At 28.7% G+C, this 27,665-nt stretch overlaps 3 protein-coding genes and 1 long non-coding RNA gene across 5 annotated transcripts; all 4 read left to right on the top strand.

Annotated features, from left to right (window-relative positions):
* The first annotated feature begins 8,232 nt into the window (after positions 1-8,232).
* Positions 8,233-12,991, top strand: LOC130809014 (trans-resveratrol di-O-methyltransferase-like). The gene is made up of 2 exons (XM_057674611.1): positions 8,233-9,325; positions 12,190-12,991. Exons 1-2 carry the CDS (start codon positions 8,471-8,473, stop codon positions 12,487-12,489), a joined length of 1,155 nt encoding a protein of 384 aa, XP_057530594.1. The 5' UTR covers positions 8,233-8,470; the 3' UTR covers positions 12,490-12,991.
* A 6,607-nt stretch (positions 12,992-19,598) lies between these two features.
* On the top strand, positions 19,599-21,678 carry LOC130808635 (uncharacterized). Its single transcript, XM_057674090.1, has 2 exons — positions 19,599-20,208; positions 20,975-21,678. Exons 1-2 carry the CDS (start codon positions 19,653-19,655, stop codon positions 21,508-21,510), a joined length of 1,092 nt encoding a protein of 363 aa, XP_057530073.1. The 5' UTR covers positions 19,599-19,652; the 3' UTR covers positions 21,511-21,678.
* A 1,951-nt stretch (positions 21,679-23,629) lies between these two features.
* Positions 23,630-26,266, top strand: LOC130807401 (uncharacterized). Of its 2 annotated transcripts, none has more exons than XR_009040576.1 (3): positions 23,630-24,070; positions 25,069-25,143; positions 25,553-26,266. It is a non-coding gene; the product is annotated as an uncharacterized LOC130807401 (long non-coding RNA). The 2 variants fall into 2 exon arrangements; XR_009040577.1 differs by having other exon boundaries at positions 23,636-24,043.
* Positions 26,267-26,789: 523 nt separating this feature from the next.
* Positions 26,790-27,191, top strand: LOC130808513 (uncharacterized). Its single transcript, XM_057673978.1, has one exon. It carries the CDS (start codon positions 26,790-26,792, stop codon positions 27,189-27,191), a length of 402 nt encoding a protein of 133 aa, XP_057529961.1.
* The last annotated feature ends 474 nt before the right edge of the window (positions 27,192-27,665 follow it).

The raw sequence follows: 27,665 nt of genomic DNA, 5'->3' as shown, positions 1-27,665 counted from the left end.
TCATTCATTAACAGTACCCTCACTGATAACATTTATTATAAGTTGCCAACAATCCAGAAGGATTAGCTCAAATTCAATGACATTAAAAACCAATCTAGGCATTTGATTGTCTATTCGTTTTTGAGATGTTCCAATGCTGTAACATCTTATACCGAATCTAAGGTACAAAATCGATATTAGATATATCATCATTGATCTAATACTATAAGTCGTCGATAAATCAACTTGTAATCAACTATGTCTATTCCAAAATCGTGAATACAATGCAAGCTAGATAAATTTAATGCAATCTAGTTATAAGGGAAGGAAAACTAAGAGAAACAGAGCAATCGACACATTGCTTTAAGTAGCTTACAATGTGAAAAGTGCAATTATTTTTACTTATTTATATCATTTTATACTCCTTAATGATGTAGTTGTTAGTAATTTCGTGCTTTATTTGAAGATTTATGCTACTTTACCCATTTTGGTTATTCATGTTGATTTTAAGCGGTTTTGATTGGTTTTAATGATGACGGAGTTTACTAAGAAGATTTTAGCTCGGTTGAAGATGGTTTACAAAGAAAATTAGCAAAAGAGTAGAAGAGTGTTTATAATGCAAAAGTTTTGAGGTGAAATTTAATACATATTCACTCTTTTGATCATAACTTTTGATAGAGAGATTTTATTAATGCTAGATTTGCAGCATTGGAAACTAGACTTTAAAAGCTTTCTAACGGTATATCATATGTCTGATTCCAACGATCGGGCAAAAAATGACAGCTATTTGAAGTTCACTAGTCAATAGAAAATCGACGAATTGTCGCCTAAAAGCTACGACTCGCTGCTTTGTTTTTGAAGTCGATTTTCGCAGGATGTATGCAACGATCGCCCCTCTTGAGCTACAATTCGTTGTGGGCACTAAAGCTGCAGCACGTGTTTTCTCCACTAACTAATATTATATTTTATCAATTTATCTTTATTTTAATAGGAGAATTCAATTATTTTTTTGGTTAGAGTGTTCCCCAAGTAGGCAAGTAATCATACATTATATATAGGCTTAGTATGAATTCATATTTCAAGTCTTAATTAGTTTTTTATGCCCTAATTTTCTAGTTTCGAGTTCTTAGTCTAGAAACACAGTTTTTATGTTTTCCATTGTTACTTTCATTTTTTTTTTTGCATGCAATTCATGTTTATTTACAATCTAATTCGTAAGTATCTTTATCTTGTTCTTTAATTACTTATTTAATTATGTTTAATTATTTATTTTCATCATGCTTATTATCATAATTAGGGTTTTACTAGTATATTTGTCTGTGCATTGCACGAATTTCTATTAGTTTGAGGGTTAATATAATTTATATTTAAAAATATTATAAGTATTTATTTTCAAGTTTCAAAAAGAATATATATTTTCCATTTTTAAAAATTCACTCAACTAATAGAGAAATAAAATAAGAATTATAATATAGTTGATGATGCATGTATGAATATTGAATAATCATTATTAAGCAATAAATATGTACATATGTAATATTAAATGTATTGCATTGTATGTTATTTTGCTAAATTATACAATATATGGCACTAACCGACTACAATATGCATGCTACATTTATGCATTGCACTATATGTCTCTATTAACAATTCTTATTACAACATAAAAATATATTAGTTAGTTACATGTTCACTAATATAAATTGCATTAAGAATCGCTAGTATAAATAACTTGATTTGAATGTCTCCTTGTTAGTTTTTATAAAAATCATCTATTATTAAACGCATGACTCACATAATCAATTCTAACCTATTACATTAATTCATTTGGCAAGACTCTCTAAATAGTGTTATTTATCATTTTTCGATCTCTTTATTAAATTGTATAATTTGTAATTTTTTTTCAGAAATTAAATGTTAAAATTTTGAGTGTAAAATTTTTTCATTTATTTAAAAAAGGAATTTCTTTTTATTATCTTTTAATATTTTTCAAATTTTAAAAATAATAATATTTTAATAAAGTATTTGAATGTCACATTATTATTTTTAACATAGCTTTTAAATATGTTAATAAATTATACACATGGTAAACTTATAATTATTTAAATTTTTATTCTTTTCAAAATTAATTTGCCATGTAATTAATAAAAAATCAATAAGATTATTCTATTTCTCAAAACTCTAGTAACTTGACACTTGGAATTTTCCAAGATTAAATTTTTATTATTTTCTAAACTAATATGCCATGTAATCACTAAGAAACCAATAAGATTATTTCATTTGTCATAGCTCTAATAATCTGACACTTGAAAATTTTCAATTCTTTTATAACATTATATTGTTAGAGCTCTAATAATTTTTCATATGAGCTATAAATGTTAATATGAGCTATAAATGTAAGGATAAGAATAATAAAAAATTGGTGAAAAATTTTTTATAAAAGAAAATTATAGCAGAATAAAAAGGACGAATTAAAAAGGAAAATATGAAAATCTCTCAACAACACTGAGTAATCGATTCAGCCAACGGCCCATTACACAAATAAAATATTTCTATGTTCCAATAATAAGTTTTTGGTTTCGTTATAGGATTGATGATCAAGTCTCTTGAATGGAGACAAGGGTCATTTTGACTCCATAAATTTCTGGGAGCTACCTCTCATCAATGTCTCTAAAAAAACTATCAAAAACCTAAATTTAAGTAAAAAAAAAAAAGAACAATTACATATTTTATTCATTGTCCACACCTCTAAATAAATATCAAAATTTGGATGAAATGATAACCATCCAACCAATATATTAAATACTTCGAAGTCGATATAAAATTAATTGCACAAACTTAATAACATAAGTTTAATATTAATAATCTAAACCCCAACAAATCAAATCTCATAAGTCATAACTCACAACAAAACAAATTAATCATACATTATCAATTGATATTTTTACTTTATAATCTTTATATATTTAAACAAATTTAATCAAATGAGGTCTTATTTAAAAATACATATTTATATCATGTTAACTTTTTATAATTTTTAATAATGCATAATTTAATGTATTAAAAGTTCAAAATAATATATTGAATAATATAAAACAATAAATATAACAACTAATCCCAATGAGAAGAAGTATAAGAGAGACGAATAAGAAAGATAACGAAACGAAGAGAGTAAAAAGAACAATAATTTGAACTATAAACAACTATATGGACCATAGGTACATATACAATAGAGTTCAAAAGAATATACTCCCTTCGTTTTATTGAATTTGCACAATTTTTTATTTTGATTCGTCCCATTTAATTTACATCATTCTATTTTTGGATAATGATCCATTACTTTCTTTTTATCTCATTCATACATTTTAACTCTCTTATAATTTTATCCACATAATTCATTCTCTCTTTATTTATTATATTTTCTTAAAAATAACCTAATTTCTCTTTGATGTAATTCAAAGAAGTAAGAGTAGTATTAACTAATAGTAGAGTATACAAGTACAAAAGTGTTCAAGTAATAATATACTCCCTCCGTTTCTTTTTAAACGTTCTATTTGGTTTGGACACGTTTGCTAATTCACTAATACTACCTTTAATATCTCTAATAGTGCATAATAAAAAATTATAAAAATTAGATATTAATAAACCTTATGTTGGGATGAATCAAACAAGATCTCATTTGACTATGTTTTAACTTATAAATTAAAAATAAAATAAAAATTAAGAGTAAATAATGAATAGCGTCCAAAAATCAAATGGGACATTTGAAAAGAAACGGATCGTAAGGAGTATAAGTTTTTAAATTACTAAAGTTCATAGTAACACACTAGTACTCTTCGTTTTAGTTTGTTAGTTATATTTTTACCGAAAACACTAACAATTTTAATCAAAGAGTAACCAATAAATTAAAGTGTAACCAATAAATTAAAGTGGGTGAAATACCCCAAAGTTACACTAATTTCATAATGCTTTTTTTTTATTTTTTATTTATTTATTTTTTTTACTTCTACTAACAACAATACGTATAAAAATATTAGAATATAGAATGTGAATATATTACAAATATGTGAAACATGCAAGGGGTGAAGATATATAGATAATAGTAGGTAGTAACATTAAAGTAAAGCATGGAAACATTATATGTTAAGCCATAAAGTGTAGCAAGGTTATTCAAGAAACCAACCAATTTAATTGTAATTGTAAATACTATAATAAAATATGCCTTTTAACAACAACCATGGTCATCTTTTGAAGCGAAGAGAAAAGATGAACAACTCATTTTAGACGAATGCATCTTTTATTTGGTTTTTAGACGCTATTCATCATTCACTTTTAATTTGTATTTAGATTCAATTATGGGTAGAATTAGATGAACAACTCATTTTATGTCTTATTTTAATGGTAAATTTCCCCTATTTTTGGTCCTAAAGAGTTTATTGTTCTAATATCTTCGGTGTATCTCACGATTTATGTGTAGTGCTCGTTTATATGTGTTTTGCAAGACTTTAAAGGAAAATAACACCAATACTACCGCCGAGGACTCAAACCTCAAAGAACGAAGAATTTTGGGGAGGTACTAAACCCAATGGGCCATGAAGCTAAACTATGAGTTAAAGAAGGTTCGAGCCAAGCCTAAGGTTGAAAAGTAAAAAAGAATCAAAGAAGCAAAGGGGATCCAAACTGGCTTAGGTCATGCAAAGGTATCGACTTTCAAAAGCTTTTGTGAAGGAAGCCCAATCACTCGGACTCATGGGGCACACCAAACTAGCGAGGCCCTTTGTCTTCGCCAACTTTACAAGCTAAGGAAGCCGTAGTGTGACTCGACCTGATCTTATGATACTTCAACGCAAAATTTTGAATTTACACGCGTGTTTTTAAATATTTCCACTTTTCCATTTCTTTGCCCTTCCATGCTACTCCCTCAATTCAATATAGAGGGGAGTGCTTTTACACCCCCTAATGGTTAGCTTAGAAAAATTCATGAGAATTAGTTAGGAAACATTAGTGGTGGTGGTTGATCCAAACCCTAATATTTATGATTTTTGGCTCTAAAAGATCAAGAGAAAGAAGTGTATACCATACCCATCCTGACAATTCATATATTTACAACTCCTAAGCCTTATCATTCCGTATATGTCATCTTATCATACCTTCATACATTACGACTTTCTTCTAACTACTTCTCTATTTTTTTGCCCTTCCATGCTACTAGCCAATTTGTTCTTGAGTTTCTTAGCTTGTTTTTATAATGTTATTCACATTTTAGTCTTAACTCTTATTAATTATGATTTCTAATTTATTATATATGAAAAAACCTTTTCGATTGTATTATAAAATAAAAAGTCGGAGCAAGTTTGTTAATATATAAATTATTATATACTTATTTATAAGACAACAATGTAAAATTTTTACCTATGACCTAAAAAATTCAAAATAGCTCTATTAATAGCGATAGTTATATAATAGAACCTAATTATTCACTTTAATAACTATTTAACACTCCTAATATAATTATCCTATATGGGAACACATTTAAGTGATTGATATTAATATTTTTTTTCCCTTTGGGTCCGACCCTTGTCGCATTTGTGATTGACCCAATAATGTACGAGTATTGAGTATTGACACTAACCAGTAGTGCTGTCTAACATTATTGTCTATTGATATAGTATTTTATTCTGAGGACAATTTACAGTTGGATTATGTGATACTTTTTGTTGTTTTTTTTTCTCATTTCATTTAGCGTAGTTTTTCCCTATTTTCAATGTAATTTTTGAGATTTAATGTCTCCAAATATATACTATAAAATATTATACAAAGTCATCATTATTATTTCAATATTCAGCTTGAAAAAAAGGTCTTGAGTAAAGGTCTTAAAAGAAAGTGCTTGAGAAATGCATATTATATGAAGTGTATAATGAAAAACTAAACATTAAGACATATGTTTTTAAATCATTAATTTATATTTTAAATCATTAATTTTTTAAATTATGTACATGTAAAAATTATAAAAAATAATATTTAAATACTACATTTTGACACGAATAACAAGATCCAACTTGACTATAATTTCTTACAAAAAAGTAAGAAAATTTGAGATGAAGTTAAGCGATAAATAGTGTAAAAAATACAAGTGTTACATTGAACTAGAACTGAAGGAAGAGTATTTTTATTTTCTATATATCTTTCAAAAATCTTATTTAAAATTTTTTCTTCCTAAATAAAATACTCTAAATGAGAAGAATGTCAAAGAATGAACATATTAGTATATAAGATATTATGAGCTATAATTAATAAATTGAAAGAATATTCTAAATTAATATTCCTACTTTTTAACTTCCCATATCATATTTAAAGATTAACTCAATTAAAATTATATCAGCTCGTCTTATATGAGATCGTCTCACCATGAAACTAGTTTATATAAGTAAGACTATTTCTCTAAGTGATCACTTTGAAATTGTAAGTGATCACTTTAAAGTAATAAGTGATAACTTTAATACTATAAAAAGTCATCACTTTTAAAATAAATATACATTGAGCCAACCCAATTAAATTAGTCTCACCATAAGACCGTTTCACTATGAGAATTTGTGAAATTATATATAAGCCATTTACTGAACGATGACATTATTGTGGACATGGGCGGATCCAAGGTAAAGGGAGTTGGGCTTAAGCCCTACCATTTTTAATAAAAATGAATTTTTTAGTTAACTTTTTTGAAAATTAATAATTAATAATATTAGTAATGCTGTCCTACCGATAGTTTTGGTCTTAGTGCGCTTGTAGTGACTACTGCATTAGAACAATACTAGGTGATTGCCTCTGCTAACCACCGGATATTTAATATTTTATCATATTTAACGTATATTTTTACGTAAATAAATAAAAATATCAGAAAACAGATGAATGAAAAAATAATTATGGTATGCAATTTAAAATATAGGTTTGTGTACCATAATATACATTACGACGGAAAATAAAGTTAAACGATATATAAAATTAGTGAAATGGATACATTTATAACAACTTTTATCAACTATAAATATTGAACCACTTTTTTGTATACAATATTGTATGTTAAAGTATAAATATTATCATAATCATCACATATTAAAATCTTTAGTTTTTGCTTACTTTTGACCCATGAAACAACTATATATAATTGATCATGCATTAATACATATTGGTAAAAATTTAAAATTTACGTTAGGTAATAATCAAATGATTGAATTTTAATTTATATCTTGCTCATTATTTTCCTATCAGGAAAATAAATTTTAGATTTTAGTATTAGGAAACAATATCACGATTGTTACTGTCAATTCTTCTCAAGTTTAATTACTCCTCTATAGATTTTGTCCATCTCTAAACACGACTTACTTCCCCTCAATTTGAATAAAGTAATAAAAGTTTGCTAAATTAGGAAAAAAAAAGATCCAGGTTTGATCAATCAAAATAATAACAATAAAAAGCAATTAAAAATTTAAATTTATAAATAAATCATTCACATGCATAGAAAAAAAAAGATATCAAAGATCAATAAATAAAATATATAAGAAAATAAAAGATAAAATAGACTAATGCAGGAGATATAACCCATTCATCGAGATTGGTTATATACTTTACTTCTCTCTTTGGTTCGAATTAGCTAAACTCAAAAAATTTATAGAGAGAAATAATTAAAAATAAAAAAATCCAAGTTTTTAGATATGAGTATAGAAGAAAGATAGGGAATTTTTATGAGAAAAAGATAGAAGTAATCTTTCATCACAAGTTGCAATGATCTTAAAAAAATGTGATGATTAGTTTAAGGAGACATAGAAAGTCATTAATGTTGCAGTAATTAATTCCTTAATTGTAGGGTTTCATATAGTAGATAATCCAGATATTAAAGGCCATTTGAGGTAATAGCATATTCAGTACTCTAGTTATTAGACGGGAACTAAAATCATCAGAACATGACACGTGTTTTTAGGTGGTCTCTGTTTTAGTATTAGATATAAATAGATTAGGTCTGGTTTTGTATTCTCTGTACTAGTTGTGGTATCATTTATGAATAAAAATATCATATTTAAACTTATTCACATGAATCATATCATATAAGAAAAATACTGTAAAATTTCACATAGCATTTTTATAGAGCTCTGCTAGATGGAATAATCAAAATTGCAGTAAGTTATAACTAATAGGAACATGTATAATTGCACAATAGTTGTAATCTGTTGCGACTTTATAAGGATATTTATAGCTCAAACAACTGATAACTGATAGCTAATTAGGATGATTGATTTGACTTTTGTTTTTATCAGTTAATTTGACTAGAAACACGCTGGAGGGAGCATTTTGTCGTAAATTAGTTAATTCATAACAATAAACTCTTTCAACCAAATAATTTACTAAATACTAACATTAGTTGATTTGACCACCTTTTTTATCTATTTGTACTAAATTAAGTTAAATTATATCAAAAACCTACAATTATTGTCAAATGTGCATTTATTGTAGTATAAATTCATGCATCATAGTGATAACTAATAAGTGGGCAAAGAAAATGGATCCAAACACAATTTCAAATGAAAATTCAAAAGAATTACTAGATGCACTAACACATATTTGGAACCATACCTTTTCTTTCCTAAATTCCATGGCCTTAAAATGTGCAATTCAACTTGAAATTCCTGATGCAATTCAAAAACATGGCAAACCCATTACACTAAAAGAGCTAGCTAATTCACTTTCAATCCATCCAAACAAAACCCATTCATTATATCAATTAATGCGCCTTCTCGTTCATTCGAACTTTTTCATCATAAAAAAATCAACCCCTAATCAAGAAGAAACATATGATCTAACCCTAAATTCCCAACTTCTACTAAAAAATCACCCATTTAATCAATCCCCATTTGCAATTCTAGAAATGGATCCAATCATAACTGAATCAGCCCATCATCTTGATGAATGGTTTAAGAATGAGAATGATGAAGATGAGTCTCCTTTTCATATGATTCAAGGAAAGAAAATATATGAACATATTTCAAGTGAGTTGAAATTTAATGATTTGTTTAATGAAGCTATGTCGTGTGATTCTAGAATAATCTCGAAGGTTCTAGTGAACAGTAGTGAGTTTAAAGGCTTAGTTGAAGGTGTTGAATCGTTGGTGGATGTTGGTGGTGGAGATGGGACAATGGGTAAGGCTATTGCTGAGGCTTATCCTGAGATGCAATGTATTGTGTTTGATTTACCACATGTTGTTAATGGATTACAAGGTAATGGTAGGAACTTAACTTATGTTGGTGGTCGTATGTTTGACGCTATTCCTCATGCTCAAGTCATATTAATCAAGGTGAGTTCTCATCATCAACTTTTTATTGATAAATTTTAGATTTATAAATAAATTTAGAAAAAGTTACGTAATTCAACCTTTTACTGATTTTCCTACAATAATTCAACTTAATTTTAATTAACTTTGAATAATCTCAACTATATAGGATGCTGGCTAACAATACACAAAGCTAACCTCTTAGTTATACAAGAAGTCATTTTGCATTGAAAGAAAGTAAACACAAAATTAAATTGTAAAAAAATCAATAAATTTTTAAAAAATAAAAAGAGAAATCGAGTATTTTTTTATTTTAACTTTTAATTTCTAAAATTTTTGATATTTTATTTTATTTTTTTCTTTTTTTTGGTAATTAACCTATAAAAATCGATTACCATATGGACAATAATGTTTTTAGGTAAGTGACCCTAAAATTCAGATTATTCATAATTAATCAAAAATTAGAATTATTATAGAAAAATCAATAAAAATTTAAATTATTCTATATAAATTTTCCATAGATTTATTAGTGGGAAAAAATCACAAAATATGGCCGATAACACAATAATAAATCGCATAATATAAATTGTTTACAACTTGCTGAAATTATATCTCAATATTAGTTGTATGTTCAATATATTGATAAATTGTTTACATTAAAATAGTAAGCTTTACACCCACTTTAATCTAAAGAGTATGAGTTAGAAAGCATAAATTAACAGACCGAAGAGTAAATAGCCTGAAATAGTAAATAGGTGATTGAGGATCGAGGAGTAGTTTACAATACAAATTTTTTGTGTACTAATTCTAAATTAGGCTTATTCCCTTCATCTAGGTTGCATTGGTTTATTTTCTATAATTTTTTAGTTCCATTCATCAAGGACATATGTTACAAAATTTTGTGAAACTTATTATAGTATCAAATTTATGCTCATACTTAGGATGAAAATCTCAATTTCAATATAGAATTAGTAACATGTCTGTTCCTGACCATAGATAAGATAGATATTTGCCTAAAGTTTAGAGTTAGAATAGGTCCTAAAAGTTCTTGTTAATAAAGTAGATACTTAAAATTTTGCAATTTATAATTAGGTACTTTATTAATTAAAAAATATATAACACATCTACATTTATAATGATAATACAATATTCTCTCCTATTTACCTTAAGAGTCCCATTTAACTTTTTACGGATTTTAAAAAGAGCCAAAAGTGGGACCCTAAGGGTAGAAAAGAGTGTGGTATTATGAGTTTTTAATGTAAGGGAGGAAAATTAGTATGGATAATTGAGGGTATAATTGAAAATAGGATAAAGCTACTAAGGGCATAAAACTCAAAAACCCATACCAAAAATAGAATTGGGACAAGTAAGATGACTTGACCATAAAAGGAAATGAGACACATAAGCAGAATAGGAGGGAGTATATAGGATTCGTCTATATTATTTTTCTAAAACCTGTTAAATTTCAATCGATTCTTCATAGAGAGGAACAACCATTTCTTTTAAATCATCAAGAGCTCATAAAATCTTATTCGACACTGATTAGTATGGGAAGGATTAAACCAGAACTTTTGCTTAGAAGTGAGTGTCGGTAAAGGATACATGCATGCATGGCACTGTGGCAGCACTTTGGTCGTTGGGTGGGGGTTTCCGAGACGATTTCAAAATATTGAGAATCATACAGACCCACTGTGTTTCTATTGTTTTCCAATGATTGACCTAGCATAGTAGCATGTTAACAAAAAATAATAGTGAAAATTGATCAATCCTTCAGATTTTTTTAATTACAAAGAAAAATCAACTCAGATTTTATAATTCATAAAACTATACTTTATATTGCATAATTATGATGGTTTGCTTTGAAACTCAATCACTATAAAATTAGCGGTAAAAGTAACATATATTTAGTATGGATAGTTCAAATTTTCTACATTAAAATGAGTTTACAAATAAAATGAAAAAAGCACACCCTAGAAAAAAATTGAGAGGGTGGAGTAGTTTAAAGCTGTATGATTCTCAATAATAATGAGAGTAAAAAGATTATTTTTAGCCCCTTTGATAGGTAGTAATAAACGGTGATAATGAAAATGAAAAACTAGTGTAATTTTGGTTGAAAAATTTCTTGACTATTTTATGGGCATGTTTGTCCAACTTCAATCATCTCATTTTCTTCATAAAATTCATTTCAATGTATTACAATTGGGAGAGGTGGTAATAGAAATTTGTAAATTAAAAAACTATCAAGGAACCAACTCAAAACCAAAAGATTAAGCTGATGGTTGAGATCCCATAATATATTATATACTTTACAATCCCTCTCATATGAGAGCCTATTGGACTAGAAATGCGGATGCGTATAAGCGCTGAATATTCCACTTTAAATGAGGGGTGGTTGAGATTCGAACTCGTGAGCTCTTGTCACGTTGGCTTCTGGTACCATATTAAGGAACCAACTCAACCAAAAGTTTAAACTGATGGTTGAGACCCCAGGATGTTATGGAAACTTTTTTGTGATCAAAGTTTCATTACCATAAGAATGTTATGGAACTTTTGATAAAATTTTACACTATAAATCATTTCCATTACCACCGTTTAGTACCACTAACCAAACGGACCGTTTATGTTTTCCTTAGAAAAGACGATTTTGTTCCAAATGATTGTATATGTTATAGGGAAAAAGTTTTGATTAGGGATTAAATAATGTTTTGGAGCAATAGATTAAGTTTTATAAATTTTAGTTAGTGATTTTTCAAAAGCAATATGTGATAATTTAAAAGGAGATATTAAAAAACAATTTGGATAGTAATATTGCAACTTTGTTTGTGATGGACATAATTATCATATACATAAAATTTCAAGATGACATATGACGTGCTTTATCTATGCAGTGGGCATTCCACAATTGGAGTGATGAAAATGTGATAAAGGCACTTAAAAGATGTAAAGAAGCATTACCAAACAAAGGAGGCAAATTAATAATAATAGAAATGGTAATGGGAATCCCAAGTGACAATGTAAATTACTCAAATGCCCAACTTCTTATAGATATGCAAATGCTGTCTGCTTCAAGGGGAAAAGAAAGAACTGAACAACAATGGAAATCTTTGTTTCTTGATGCTGGTTTTCGTGACTATAATATCTTACCTATTCTTGGCCCGAGGTCTATTATTCAGGTTTTTCCTGCTTAATATAATAATAACCCATCTTCTGAAAAATGCTATTGTATTATACGGCTGTTCTAGGACGAGACGGTTTTATAATGACACTGTCAATTTGGGACGATTCAATTCGCGCGTGTATCAATTTGGGCATATTTTTCATTTTTTAGACATTTTTCAATTTTGATCTTAAAGGTATCAATTTTGACTTAAAATGTATCACTTTTCAAAATTAATATCTTTAAGGTTAAAATTGATAAATGCCCAGAAAATTAAAATGTTATTACACGCGCAAATTGGCCAGCCCAAATTGACGGTCTCATAATGAAACCGCCTCGTCCAATTGTTTGTGATTATTATATTATCTTATTATATCATATTATTGTTGTATTTTATTAATGTCTCTAAATTATTGTTGTGTTAATATCTCATCGGACTATTGGTGTATTAATATCTAAAATATTAAGTATTGTATTAATTCTGTATGAACATTATCCACGTTGAGTAATTCTATATCCACAATCATAAAATGTCAACAGTTGGTGATTTCACTAGAAAATTTGAGCCTTTTATTTATTTTTACTAAATAAAAAAAGACAAATGAATATAAAACTTTTAAAAAAATAGAAAATGATTTTAAAAAAATTTTTTGGTATCTAAATTCATGAATAAATTTATTGTCAACAATCTTAAACTTAGTACAAACACAACTTCTTTTATAAAACGGTTTCACTGACATACGCCTTATATATGAGTTAAATAATCTAACTAATATAAATTATTAGCAATGAGCTAGACAACTCAAACAAGAAGGAGAAGAGCTAACCCACTATAAGGCCATGGGAGGTTCATTTTTAATTGAAACCCATTGGTAGTAGTAGTTACTCTTTGAGTTTAAAAAGTGACATATCCACTTCACTTTCTCCAATGTGACTTCTTCGATGTGAGACAACTCACAGGTGAGGCTAATTAATCGAAATTGAATATTACTTGACTTGACTCGAAATGGACCTAATTAAAGTCCATGAACCAAATCCAAACCTAATTTTTTTAGATTCAGATCTGGACCCAAATCTATTGAATCCAAAATAATTTAGAAACAGACCTTAAAAATAATTAAGATCAAGTTATGGGTGAATCTAATAGGCTCTTGAACATGACCATCTTTACTCAAAATCATTGATGCGTAAGTGAAATGAAAGCCTCAAAGTGGTTCAACAATGAAAAATAAATGAAAAATATAATGCAAAGATGAATACAAGAATTTATGAGGCATCTTGGATACCTTCCCCGCAAATGTAGTTTATTATATTGAATTCAACAATTACAAGTATAATAAACCTCTCATTATCTTGACAAAAATTCTCTCAAAATCACAAAATGCTAAAACAATGATGAACACTCTCAAAGTTTCAATCAAAGTAACCGCTCTCTCTCAATATGTGTTTATGGTGCTTTGTTCTATGAATAATGCTCCCTTTTATAGAGGGAGGAAAACATCATTCTTAGAACCACACTCAATGCACATCAAAACACAATTAACACCCTGCAGTTAACATACATTAATCTTAGCAATGAAACACCCTCTTAATGCATATAAACCATCCACAATAAACCTAGTAATAAACATTGAAATAATGCCCATCATTATTCCTAGATTAATTGCCCCACAATACACCCTCTCAATGCCTTAAACCGTGCATAAAACAGTCCAAAATAGCATCCTAGGCAAAGTGCTCGTTCAAGGCACTAAAGTGCTAGAACAGGCACTTTCATCAGAAAGCTTCTGTTGGCTGATTTCACCTGTGCTCGAACGAGCACCCTCCTCTGGTGCATTCTGACTTGCTTTTTCATGTTGCCTTGAGCGAGCAACCTTCATACCACGCCTTGTCTTGTTCAAGGGATGGTTCCTAACTTTAGTGAAACCTCATTTGCTTCATGTTAAGCACCTTATTGATCGTTCCAAACCTTAATCCAACACAACTCGACATATCTTCACCATCCTCCTCCAATGTACACGATAAAGCATGCTCGATAATATGATTAAAGTTAGCGTCATTCATATGAATATTGGCTCTTTTTTAACAACATGTTTAGTAGCTAGCTGGCCTAGTGTCATGATTTTATCTTTCTAGCACAATATTCCATTGGACTATTTGTCGGCCAGTCGCCACGAAAATATATACTCCCTTCATTTCAACGTGTTTGTCTTATTTCATTTAGGCATGCTTGCCAAAACATATATTAAAGTCTTAATATGTCTAACGGTGCATAACTTATAATTATTATTAGTTGTTATTAATAATTCTTGTATTGAGACGAATCAAATAAAATTTCATTTGACTATGTTTTAACTTATAGATTAAGAATAAATATAAATTAAGGGGTTATTTAGTATCGAACATAAAATATAATGGAAAGTAAAGAAGAGTACAAACAAAGATAAGGGTTATAAAACTTATAATCATATGTTGAGAAAACACTTAACACAACTACCTAAAAAAAGTTAATTTGTTACTTGACTTAAATGAGTAGTAGTAACAAAATAAGAGTATTCATTACCTTTAAGAAATGAATTGAGTTAACCAAATATTATACCAAACAAAAAATATAGAGTGTTTGTAATTGAATCCCTTACTTGATATTAAAATGTTCATACCAAACACCTCTTGAGAGTAAATCGGGAATAGTGTTAAAATATCAAACGGGTCTAGGTCACTAAAACCGAGTATAAAAAAGTGAATCTCCATCTTTAATTTCTCAGTAAGACGAGAGTGTGTATGAGTCTCAATGATGAGTCTCAATGATTTATTGAGGGGATTAAATAAAGCCGAATATCATGAAATTGAGAAATGATTGGATCTTAATAAAGTTGTTAGCATTATTTAGTCTTTTCTACTTATATCTTAGATGCATAATAATTTCTAATCAATAATCGTGATTTATAAATCACCATAAAAAAGATAAAAAGAATAATAATAAAATTAATAAAATTAAAAAAGGTATATTAAAATCACAAAATTCCCATCATTTTAAATTCTACCACATAAAAATAATTTATCAACTTTACATATTACCGTTATTTACTAAGATTTCTTAATGCATTGTATCTTTTGGAATGACTAATGAGGTCATCCTAATGTTGCAACTTGTAAGTAATTTGGAACAGAGGAAACATACTTTAACATATAAGTTGAAATATAGTCAAATGAGATCTTGCTTGATTTGTCTAGATGTAAATGCTAGTAATAGCAAGTTTTAATATTTTCTCCTATTCACTATTATTGTCCTATTTAATTTTTTGATATTATGTATCAATCGCTCTTAATTTGTAATTTATTCTTAATTTATAACTTCAAATATAGTCAAGTGAAATCTTGTTTATTTCGTTTCGATGTAAATTTTATTTAAATTAACATTTTATAATTTTTAGTCAAACCCAATTTGAAATATGTACAATTAAGAATATAAATTGACAAACATGTAAAAACTAAATAAGACAATAATAGTAAATATAAGAGAATAATTTTTAATTATACAGATTAGACAGTGCCGGCCTTGGGCAAGGGTCCAGGGCCCACAAAAAAATTACCTAATTTCCGTTGCTAAGATTCAAACACAAGATCCTGTATAAAGAAGTGCAACGTTCTACCACCAAGCTCTATGAATGTCAGTACTATATCTCATTGTTTAAAGTTATGAACGCAATATTGATTGTTGTAGTAAGTCAAGAGCAAGGCTCTCCGCACGCAGAATTAAATATTATTTACAATTATAATATTTTTAATTTTCTTGTGGGTTTACTTCTTGTGTGAGACTAATTCCCTAAATTTATGATTTTTTTCTATTTATTTTTTTCCATACATTGCTTTTGTGTTTATTTGACTAATTTTATATTTATATGTTTTGACCTAAATTTGTGAATGTTTAATATTTTCTCTTCGCTATGTGATGATAAATAGAATCGTAATATTTTAATAAAAATATTTGATTGATTGCAAATAAGTGGATTATAAGTTGTGCACCCATTTTTCAAATTATGTTTTTTTGTCTTGACTTTGTCAATATAATGCATGTTCATTAAACTTTTATTTTGCAATAATTAGTATAAGAAAACTTCTCTTGGTTAAGGCACTGTTATTAGTGATTTTTAATCGAAAATTGCTCTTAAAAATATCATTATTTGATTTTATATTATGTATTGGTGCATACTTAATTTTTTTTTTCAGTATTGTAGATTTATAATTTTTTTACCTATATTTTTATTTCTTTCGTTTAGTTGTAATTGACAGCTACATGTTATTTGAAGAAAAGACATTATCAATTGCAATTTGCAAGTAATATATATGGAACGAAGGAATGATATAGTTAGGGCTCATAAATGATTTTTTGCCCTGAGCTCCTATTATCTCAAGACTGGCCCTGAGATTGAAACTATTTAAAATTGAATATATATATATATATAATAATAATAATAATAATAATAATAATAATAATAATAATAATAATAATAATAATATCGATCCAACAGATGAAGAATTCTTTTTTAAAAAAATATTTTATCATTACCTTTTTAAAAAAATATAAAATATTTTTAAATAAATTAAATATTTTTTATTAAAATATTTTTATGAAAATGATCAAACTAATAAGTCGATTTTAATGTTACAACAAAAAAAATGCACGCAATACACAAAAATGACTAAATTAAAGTAGTTCCAACTAAAAATGATGATGTGAAATGAAACTAAAAAAGTTGATTAAACTAACAAAACTTGTCGAGAATGTCATGTCCAGGTTACAATCAAATTTACCCCAATTTTTTTTCAATATTCTGAAGTCGGGGTAATTTTGGATTATCAGTCAAACTTTACAAGTTATGAGCCACAAATTAAAAAAAAATGTATTCACTAGTTCATTATTTTAAGAATTCATATTTATTTACTTTTTAAAATTATGACTATTTTCAAAAAAAAATTTTGAAGACTTTTTTGCTGTTATTAGCAGCAAATAAAATTTATTTAATTAACTTTTTGACTAACTTTTCTCTTGTTTATTGTTAGTAACAATGAATAAGTTTTGACCAGCGACTTGAATTATAAGACACTTGTTTTGGGAAATAACTTCGACCAATGTTTTATTTTAAAATTATTTTATCAAAAAAACTAATTTTTTTAGAAGTTCTCTAATTGGTGTTATTGCCTTTTGTAAGAAGAAATTGTTTTGGTGGACATGTTGGATGTTCAAGCCCATAACATTGCTCCTATACTACTCCTTTATTATATGTAAAACACAAATTTTCAAATGAAGCTTTATTATAGTAAGACTATTTATTAAATTGACTCAATATATATATATATATATATATATATATATATATATTATTGTTTTAAAGTGATTACTTATGACATTAAGATGATTACTTACGATTTTTAAGTGAATATCTTTCTTAGTCTTAATTATAGTGATCTGATTATTTATTAGTTATAATTTTAAATTGACTATTTACAATCTTAAAGAGATTTATTAGAAATATAAACTAATTAAATTGATCTCTATCATGGTGAGACAATCTCAAGGAGGTAAAAGGGTTAATTGAGGCGTGATTTGTTGAAGAATGATATTGTCGTGTATGCACAGTTAGACTTTTTGGACCTCTGAAAATTCTACAAAAAAGATAGGTCATGATAACAGATCTTAGTTGTAACTTAGTAAATATGATGTGGCATGGGGTCGGATGCCTCTTTGAATAACTTTTAATTTAGAAGAAAATTTAGAATATTTAACTATGTTTTTAAAATAAATATGGTATTATTGTTGAAAATAAATTCAATTATTTTTTATTTCTAATTGCTTTATCATGAATATAAGCTTTGATGATGGTTATAAAAATAGGTAGATTTATTTTTGCAAATATATTTAATAGGTGGGTATAATTAATTAAGAATAGACAATATGAGAGTTTATTTTCAGTATATCAAACAACTGTTATTTATTATTAAATAATTTCTCATTAATTTATCGAGTATTTGTCGACTTATTTTTTTTTACATTTAATGGACGTTTTATACATTTCAAATGTTTTTCTTCATTTTGATCTTTGTAAAATATCCACTTTTGCTTTTCAAATTGTTTCAATATTGAATTTTTTGGCTCAAATGGGTCTGGGTTCTAGCTAGGTTCACACTCGGATAGTTTCATACTTAGATGGACATGTTTGACTTTCAAACTAGGTAAAAGCTTGTACTTTGATAAACTTAAAAGATTTTTTTCCCAACCACATTTTCGGTTTTAATTAAGCTGAACTTTCAAGTTAAGTAAATGGTCGAAATTTTACAAACTTTGAGATTTTTTTCCCCAAAAATGTCATTTCCGGGGCTTAATTAGGATTTAACTTTCAAGCTAGCTAGGTAAAAGGTCAGACCTTTACATACTCAGATAATTGTTTTAGCCAAAAATCACATTTTAGGGTTCAATCAGGGTTAATTCGTCTTCAAATTATTAGGTACTGAAAGCTCCATTCTTTCCATACTTGGACAATGTTACAACACAAAACTGAGAAAATTTTATATCTGTTATGGATTGAGCTTTAGGCCTTTACTACAATAAGTTATATCTAAATTTAATTAAAATTAATATCACTTAAAATTAACACTTTGCCCTTGCTAATCAACCGGGATCCCAAGTTTAATTTGGTAGGGAATTTCTTTGTTTCATGCATGTTAGGATTATTTGGGAGAAATGATCACTTTCATGAAATTACGATGCAACTACCACTTTAAGGTACGTTATAAGATGAATAATATTTACTTAGTCAAGATTAAAAACAAATAAAATTTTTTTAAAACTACTTCTTTCCATATTAATATGCTGTACTTAATGAGACGTAGGTAGGAGGATCGAGACTCCATAGTAAATATGACCGTGTGTGGACTCAAATGGTTGTTGATCGACTTCTTGAAAACTTATCATGTAGAACACGTGTTTAGGACGTAGGATTACATGTTATGTACGTAACATTTACCGCCCTAATTTTCATTCTTAGGACCTACAAAATTGGTGCAATTGCATTTACATTTCTCTCTTTGGCGTATATATATACCATGCCCATTCCATAAATCATCTTATAATTAGAAATAGCACCTACAAAAAAATTACCATAAAAAAAAAAAACTTATACACCCTTGTCTATAATGCCTGTTCAATGCCATGATCAATTTCCCTTTGAAATCATCACATCCTCGGGCAAAACCCTAATTCCACGAATAATAATTAACAACATATTTGTTTATCGTCCCATCAGATCAAATGATGTCCACATCGATTCAAAAAGGCGACGTTCTAATAATATAATCCGACGAGCGAGTAGTTGTGAAAATAATGACATGGAGCTCCACAATGCAGCAAGTAACGGAAATCTTAAAAGAACTCATGAGGCGGTTTGTCGAAAGAGGGAATTACTATGGAAAATGGACTCCTCAACAGGAAATATACCATTACATCTTGCCGTAATTAATGGGCATAAAGAGGTTGCTTCTTACTTGGTTATGGAATACCCGCAAGGGTCTTACACCATAAATTACTCTAAAATTTCTCCACTTTACTTGGCTGTTAGGCACTTTCCGCAGCAGTATTACTTGGAATTGATCGAGAGTATGCTTCATAAGTTGGGTAGGGATGATGGTTTAGTTAGTTACTTGCAGCAAGGAAAATCAATTATTCGTGAGGCCATTCAAAACAACAATCAAGGTAGTTATAATTTTTCTCATAAGATTTGAAGTTTACAAATATTAGAAAAATAACCCACATGGAGAGGTGTTTAATGGGGTGGGTCGACCCAACGATCAAAGGTCGGGTCATATTTTAACATGTTATTAGGGATTCAGTCATTAACAGGTCTTAGTGTAAAAGGTCGGGTAGGTCGGATAATTATAGAAATTGGTTGTGAAAAGAAATTTACCACTTTTTTTTTAATTTTTATATGATATTATCATATACATAGGTGGGTCAACCCAGCCAACAAGTCATAAAGTAGAATAAAAAAACTATTACATGAACGTTTAAAAAATGGGTCAAATTGGGTTGGGTTTAAAAGGGTCTTGACTCGCCCCGACCCATTTTTAAATTTGACATGATCCGCCCTGTTTCAACCCCTCTAAATTTTGACCCGACCCGCCATGAGCTAGCCCGTTGAACACTTCTACGCCATGTGATCTCACACCGAACAATAATAGAGAGATTGACTATGACTAACATATAAACTTGATGGGAAACTTTTTGATCTATAACCAGTTGGTTTGAAGATGGAACTTCATCGTATGTGTGGTTAACTCTCTTTTTATATGGATCTTGTGGCCGGCCGACGTACAAATCTTAATAACAAATTTATTTTAAAACATTCCATCACCTCAGCGCCTGTAACAAAACCAATTAGTAAGAGGCTCTACTAATATAATAATATAAAGTTTATATTTCAATATCTATATAATATGGCCGTGTGTTTTCCTTATGACAGAAATACTTAAAACCATAGTGAAGTATGGACCAGATCTAATGAAGCATTGTGATGAAGAAGACTTAACTCCTCTATCTTATGCTGCATCCAATGGGTTGGTTAACATGGTGGGCTTCATCCTTGAAAGGTATCTCAAATCAATAAAATACCAAAACAAAGATAAATCGTACCCGATTCACAAGGCATGTCTAGGCGGCCATATTGACATTTTAAAGATGTTTTATTCAAAATGCCCAAATTCATTACTCTATGAAGATCAACGTGGAAGAACGGTCATGCACTTATCTGCTAAACAACGATGTAACAAGTTGAAAATTGTAGTTAATTATTTGTTGACCACTAAGGAGGGTATGTTCCTACTTAACAAGAAGGATGAAAATGGATGTACACCTTTGGATTTGGCCATAAGTAACGGAAATAATGAGGTCCAAATTATAATCAAAACTGCCATCAACAGTCTCGATACAAGACCTTATTGGAAAAAAGTGATATCTCTTTCTCCAACTGAGAAAGAACTAAAATCATTTCTAATGTAAATTATTACTATACGTATTAGGTGATCTTCATCGCATTCTAATTAGTAGAGCTCTAGCTTTTTGGGAGTCTAATTGATCACATTCCTCCTACCCTTTCTTAGATATTTTTTGTTTGTCATTTATTGTCTCAGACCATGGTTTTATAAGCGTAATTTACTGAATATGATGGTTTGGTATGGTATGAAATTCTATTTCATTGGTTAAATTATTATTAAAATTGATTGTATAGAGTATATTGATTAGTTTAATTAACAATAAAAATTATCTAATATTTAAATATTAAGAGTATTCTAATTATATATCAATATATCCTTGAACAAGATTGATTACCTCAAGAAAGTGAAGCATATATAATAGTGATTGTATACTTCATGTGGTCTCAATATAAGTTCATATAATTGAACTTAAATTGCCCATCAACATAAAACATGTTAGTCCAAACCATAATAATCCATTGCAATAAACATAATAATCATCTTAACTTAATACTTTGACAATAATAAACATTTTAAACAATTTGTCTAAAATCACTTAATTCAAAAGATGAAGCTAATAGTTAGAAATACTCGTCTTTGAGTATACCTTCGCTTTATTTCGAAAAAGATCAAGCAACAAATTCTATTTGTTATAAAGGAAAAATTATTGTAAGTAATCCAATTTATTTTCAATTACCTGTCAATAATCTTGTCTTTTGAAAATATTTTAATAATTCAACCTTTTACTTCCAGTTTGTTGCCAATGAACTCTTTAGAAAATGACCTACTATATCAGGTTATCTCTCATCTTCTTTTTCTTTATAATAATCTAACCTATTTCCCATTACCTGCCAATAATCCCACCTGTCAATTGGCAACAAACTGAAAGCAAAGGTTGAATTATTAAAAAAAATTTCTAAATGTGGGATTATTGGCAGATAATGAAAAACAGATTGAATTATTATAAAGAAGGAAGAAGATGAGAGGTAGCCTGATATAGCAGGTTATTTTTTAAAGGGTCCATTGACAAAGCACAAATGAGTCTTCTTGAAATAAGGAGGTGTGAAATATATAGCGTATCATTTAACTTAAATTTTTGGTTAATTATTGTTGGTCGATTTTGGGAAGAGAGGTGAGATTGGATTATGTACATATACATCGTCAGTTTGTCTTGCCTATGTATGTTTGATTAAACGGTTTTTTTTAATTTTTTGAATGAATTTGTCTGTAGAGGCGAAAATATGTAGGTGTGTAAGTTTTGATGCAACTTAATCTAGCTTCTAGGACGGTGGGTGGACATTTTAGTTTGGACAAAAAATTAGACTTGGTCAATTTTTATCAACAATGAGATCAAATATGAAAAATCACAAAAATAAATTCAATTGTGGAGTTCCCTTTTGTTTGAAAATAAGGCGACATAATATAAAAATAAAAATAATTAGGTACATCATAAGAGAAATAACAGTACGATATGAATAAAATCAATAATATTATTTCCTCTATTCCTTAAGTTGTTTCCGTTTATCTTTTTAGCTTGTTTTATTTGTTGTTTTTATAAACAATCTTTCTATTACATCACAAATTTTTGACAAAATTAACGTTATTTATCCTCATTTTATTTTAATAATGTTTATGATCTCCACATATTTTCCACGAGCTAATTTATTTTGAATTTTTTATATTGCTTATGGTATTTACATGATTTTCACTAACTTTATAAAAATATTTGGGATGTTCTATATGGTACGCATGAACTTTTGCATAAGGCTTGTGGTGACAAATCTTAAAAAATTCCACAAAATAACATTGTACTTTTGGAATTTCACAACTTAATGTATAATCGAACGTTTTTTGGAATCAATGTTACGACAACTTAAATTCCAAAAGTACAAAGCTATTTTGTGGAATTTTAAGGAAAGAAGGTTACTGTATTTTAATGAAAAAAGACAAGGATGAAAACGAAACTTTACAACTTAACGTATAATCTAACGTTTTTCGGACATTGATGTAATATTTGAGAAATTAATAATTTAAGACGAGTGAATTTAAAAGAATTATTAATACGAAAATAACCTTAAATATACATAATATAAATATATTCTGAATTTAATTTCTTTCCTCTTTCCCTTTTCTTTTAATTTGATTAAAGATACCCAAATCCCTCCTTAGTCCTTGACTCCTTCCTACTCTCTCATTCGATTGAACCAAAGGAAAAAAAATCAGACATTCATCTTCTTCCTCAAACCCCTCTTTTCCCAAACCCTAATTCTCTCATGGTTGAGCAAGAAATAGAAATTAGAAATCAAAATGTGCTAATCCTCCCAAATCTCTTCTCAGATTCTTTATGGAAGTCGAAAGAAAAACCAACAAATTTCGATTTACCCTTGCCTCTTTTGAATACGACTATGGCGACCAATCTTTGAAGGCTTCCGAACCTCAGCAACTACAGCCTTTGATTCTTCGTTCTTTTCCGTGAGTGAACACATCAATAACATTACTTTGGGGATCTTCGTTTCCAAAATTTTCTTGTGAAATCTAGCAATCAAAAGCACATTTTGGTATTTATCAATCATCGCTTCACCTCGGTTTGTTTTCAATTCCCTGTATATTCGATTAACTGTAGTAGATGAACTCTAGGCTGTTCAATTACTATATTCTCTAGATATTTACTTTCTTTATTGGAAAGTATTACTCTTGGCTTATCCTTAACCTTCAACATTTACAATTTGATTACTATAATTGATAAGCATGATTCCTAATCCTTTGGTGTTTGACAAACATATATCAAGTTGGTTGTTGACAATCTCCTTGGTTACCATCTGACATTTGGTTTCTTCCACTCATATCTTTTTGAAACCTACTTAATTTGGGTCTATTTAGTTAGTTTCTTGAAGTTGTTAGTTAAGAACATGATATAACGTAGTTGGATTAGTACCATTCATGCTCTATTAAAGGTGGATAAATCTTGTTGATTGATATTAGATTAAGGGATGTGGAGATTAAAGTTTTGTTAAGAAATATTTGTTATTGATAAATATGGGTCGATGTGATGATGAGAACCTAATTGTGGAATTATAATTATTATAATTTTAGTGAAGATTATTTTGATGATTTAATTTTAAGTAGTCTAGTGTTTTTGGTTGTGTTAGTAGCTTTTCGAATGTTTTGATAGGTTAAAATGTTTTTATTTGTTAATTGGATGGCTAAGGAAGATTAAATGGTGTAGGTATATGTAAAACGTTTATGATGATTAGAGATGTTAGAAGAATAATTTTATAGAAAGAAGAAATACAAGATTATAGATATGATATAAGTTTGGGTTCACTCTGGATTTTTTGGAACACCTAGATGTCATGATATTGAATGTTGGGACATTAGAATAAAATCTTGATATGGTAAGCTTTTGTGTCTCAAGTAACTTTGGATTTCATGGTATAATTGAAGGCAACTTAATGACATTAAAAGTTGGAATGTTAGAATAGAGTCTTGGTTAATCTACAGTCATAGTAGATGTAATAAGTTATATGTTAGTATAGTAGTATCGAATGCCATTTGGTGATGTTGTGATCTTATTATGCTTCAGGAGACAATATCATCAAGGAACCTTTCATAGTTGATAGCTGTGCATCGGGCGCGACTCCTTGAAGCGACATTGTCGGTGAGTAGTAGCAATCCCCTAAAGGGTCTGGCCAGACTACAATTTTGAAAATTATTTTATTAAAGTTGTGAATTTTATAATGTTGAGACAAATTTGTTTTGAATGAATATGCTTATATTGATATGGTCAATGGATTGGGCTCACGAGCTGGTCATTGACGGAGTAAAGGGAAAATCTCCCTTACTCTCTATTTTGAGGTGAATTGTCATTCAAATATTGACTAGCCTCACCCGAGAGTGACATAGCCTTAGAGCTATGGATGTTCCTCTCAACTAGACTCCCTGTGCGCACATAGATCTAGGAAACTGATGTTGCTTTTAAACCTACGGTTTGAATTATTGTGTTTTGTTGTTTTGAATTGTTACTTCTCATTCAATTTAAGCTGACCCCTGATGTTTTCTTCTTTTAGTTTTTTTAGAGATCGGAACCGGTCGAGAACGATGGGTTAGCGGTGATGATTAGAGTTCTATGGATGCTATGTTGAGCCGAGCACATGAGAATTTGGTAGTTTTGTATTAGTCTTTGGTAAATTTATATTGGACTAGGTTGTATTGGTTATGTGGACTTTTATAGTGACTTTTATCGTTACTTTGTGTTTTAATTAGATGTTTGGGATTGAGAATTAGCTGATACAACTATGTTATAGAACTGGTGACCCCTTTGCACAAGTTTTGGAATTTAGATTTAAGTTTCTTGAGAAAATAAACCCTGTAATGACCCTGTTTACTTAGTCAACGGTTATAGGAGCTTAAATCCAAAAGTACTTTGCTATTTGGTGGAATTTATTTTAAAGATTTGATACCACTGGTCTTTTGCAAAAGTTCGTGCCTACTATATAGAATATCCCAAATATTTTATAATAGTTGTCTTCAAATTTTGCCACTAGCTTTGTTTTAATATTTTTTAATATTTATGGTCTTTAATTTTTTTCCATTAAATTTATTATTATTTAAAAGATTAAATTTTCTTAATACCTGTAAAATTTCCTATTATAAACTTCTTTAAGGGATGAAAGAAGTATAATATGGTTCCATGTTGTTAAGCACTAAAGAGTATCTAATTAAATTAACTAGACCATCAATTGTTCCACTTCCTTCATATCTTTTCAAACGTCCTATTTGGTTTTTAGTGCTAATCATTAATCACTTTTAATTTGTAATTTATTTTTATCTATAAACTAAAACATAGTCAAATGATCTTTTTTGATACATTTCAATATAAGATGCATTAATATTTATTTTTTATAATTTTTAATTATTCACAATTAAAGACATTTAAGATTGAATTAGTGTATTAGCAAACGTGAAAAAACAAATAAAACGCTTGAATCAAACGAAGGGAGTATTATGTTGTGGACAATAGCATAGGATGGCCCCTACGTGATGGACAACTCCAAAAAATATTACAATTGTTATTGTTGTTATTGTGGTGGATTAATAGCGAAGGAATACAAAAAATATCATCAATTGTTATATTCCGAATAATTTTAGTTGGTCAAATAAAATAACTTATTTATTTATTTTAGAAGTCAATGAAATAGCTAACACTTTTTTACAATTTAACTAACACTTGTAATTAGTCAAACATGTCTAATAAAATAATAATAATCAAATACTTTTTAATAATCAAATAGCTCGATTTATATTATGGCAAGCATGAATGAGAGGTTGAAGTCTAGAGACAAGTTGGCTGTACTAGGGCTCATCCCTACTGATACATGTCCATTATGTGGTTTAATATCAGAATCTTATTCTCATCTGTTTTTTGCTTGTACATATAGCCTTCAATGTCTTCGAGACATTTTGACATGGTTGGGTATCAGGATTGTTAGTGATTCCCTTGCTGATTTTACATCTCGGAAGTGGAAGTGTGCTACAGCGAAGAGGAAGATTTCTACTATTGCACTATGCAGTCTTACGTATGAAATCTGGAGTGCTCGGAATGATTCGGTTTGGAATTTTAAAGTCCCAATGGTAAGTAGGGTTACTAGGCAGGTGAAACTTGCAGTAAAGAGCAGAGTTTTTGCATATCCCAATCAAAAGCGTTAATTTACAACTCCCATGGATTAGAAATCTTTTAGACTATGAGTAAATAGAGTATACTGTATAGCTAATTACTTTTTCTGCTCTTTTGGGGTTCTGTTTCCTTGTGCACATGAAGATTGAAAGTTGAAAACCCTTCCTAGAAGGGATGTCCCTCTTTTATACTGATGCAAAAAGGGAGATTGTTCTCCTGTTAGAAGTACTATATGTACTATTTTGTTCAGGATTAGTATAATTTTTTCTTATTAAAAAAAATAAGTAAACTAAAAAAAGTCAATTAACTAACATACATCAATACTCAAACATCCGCAAGAACAAAAGTGGTATGTGCTAATCATTCAACAAGCAAAATATAACTAATTTTTAGCTTTATTTAAATCCATTTCCAATTATATCATAAGCAATCATCAACAACATGGATGGATATATAGGACTCATAGAACTCATTCTTGTTGCAGATCATTGTGTTATTCTTTTTGC

This window comes from Amaranthus tricolor, chromosome 3 (genome assembly GCF_026212465.1).
Source record: "Amaranthus tricolor cultivar Red isolate AtriRed21 chromosome 3, ASM2621246v1, whole genome shotgun sequence".
NCBI lineage: Eukaryota > Viridiplantae > Streptophyta > Magnoliopsida > Caryophyllales > Amaranthaceae > Amaranthus > Amaranthus tricolor.
The sequence above is the reverse complement of the archived record's forward strand: the minus strand, read 5'-3'. Positions and strand labels throughout refer to the sequence as shown.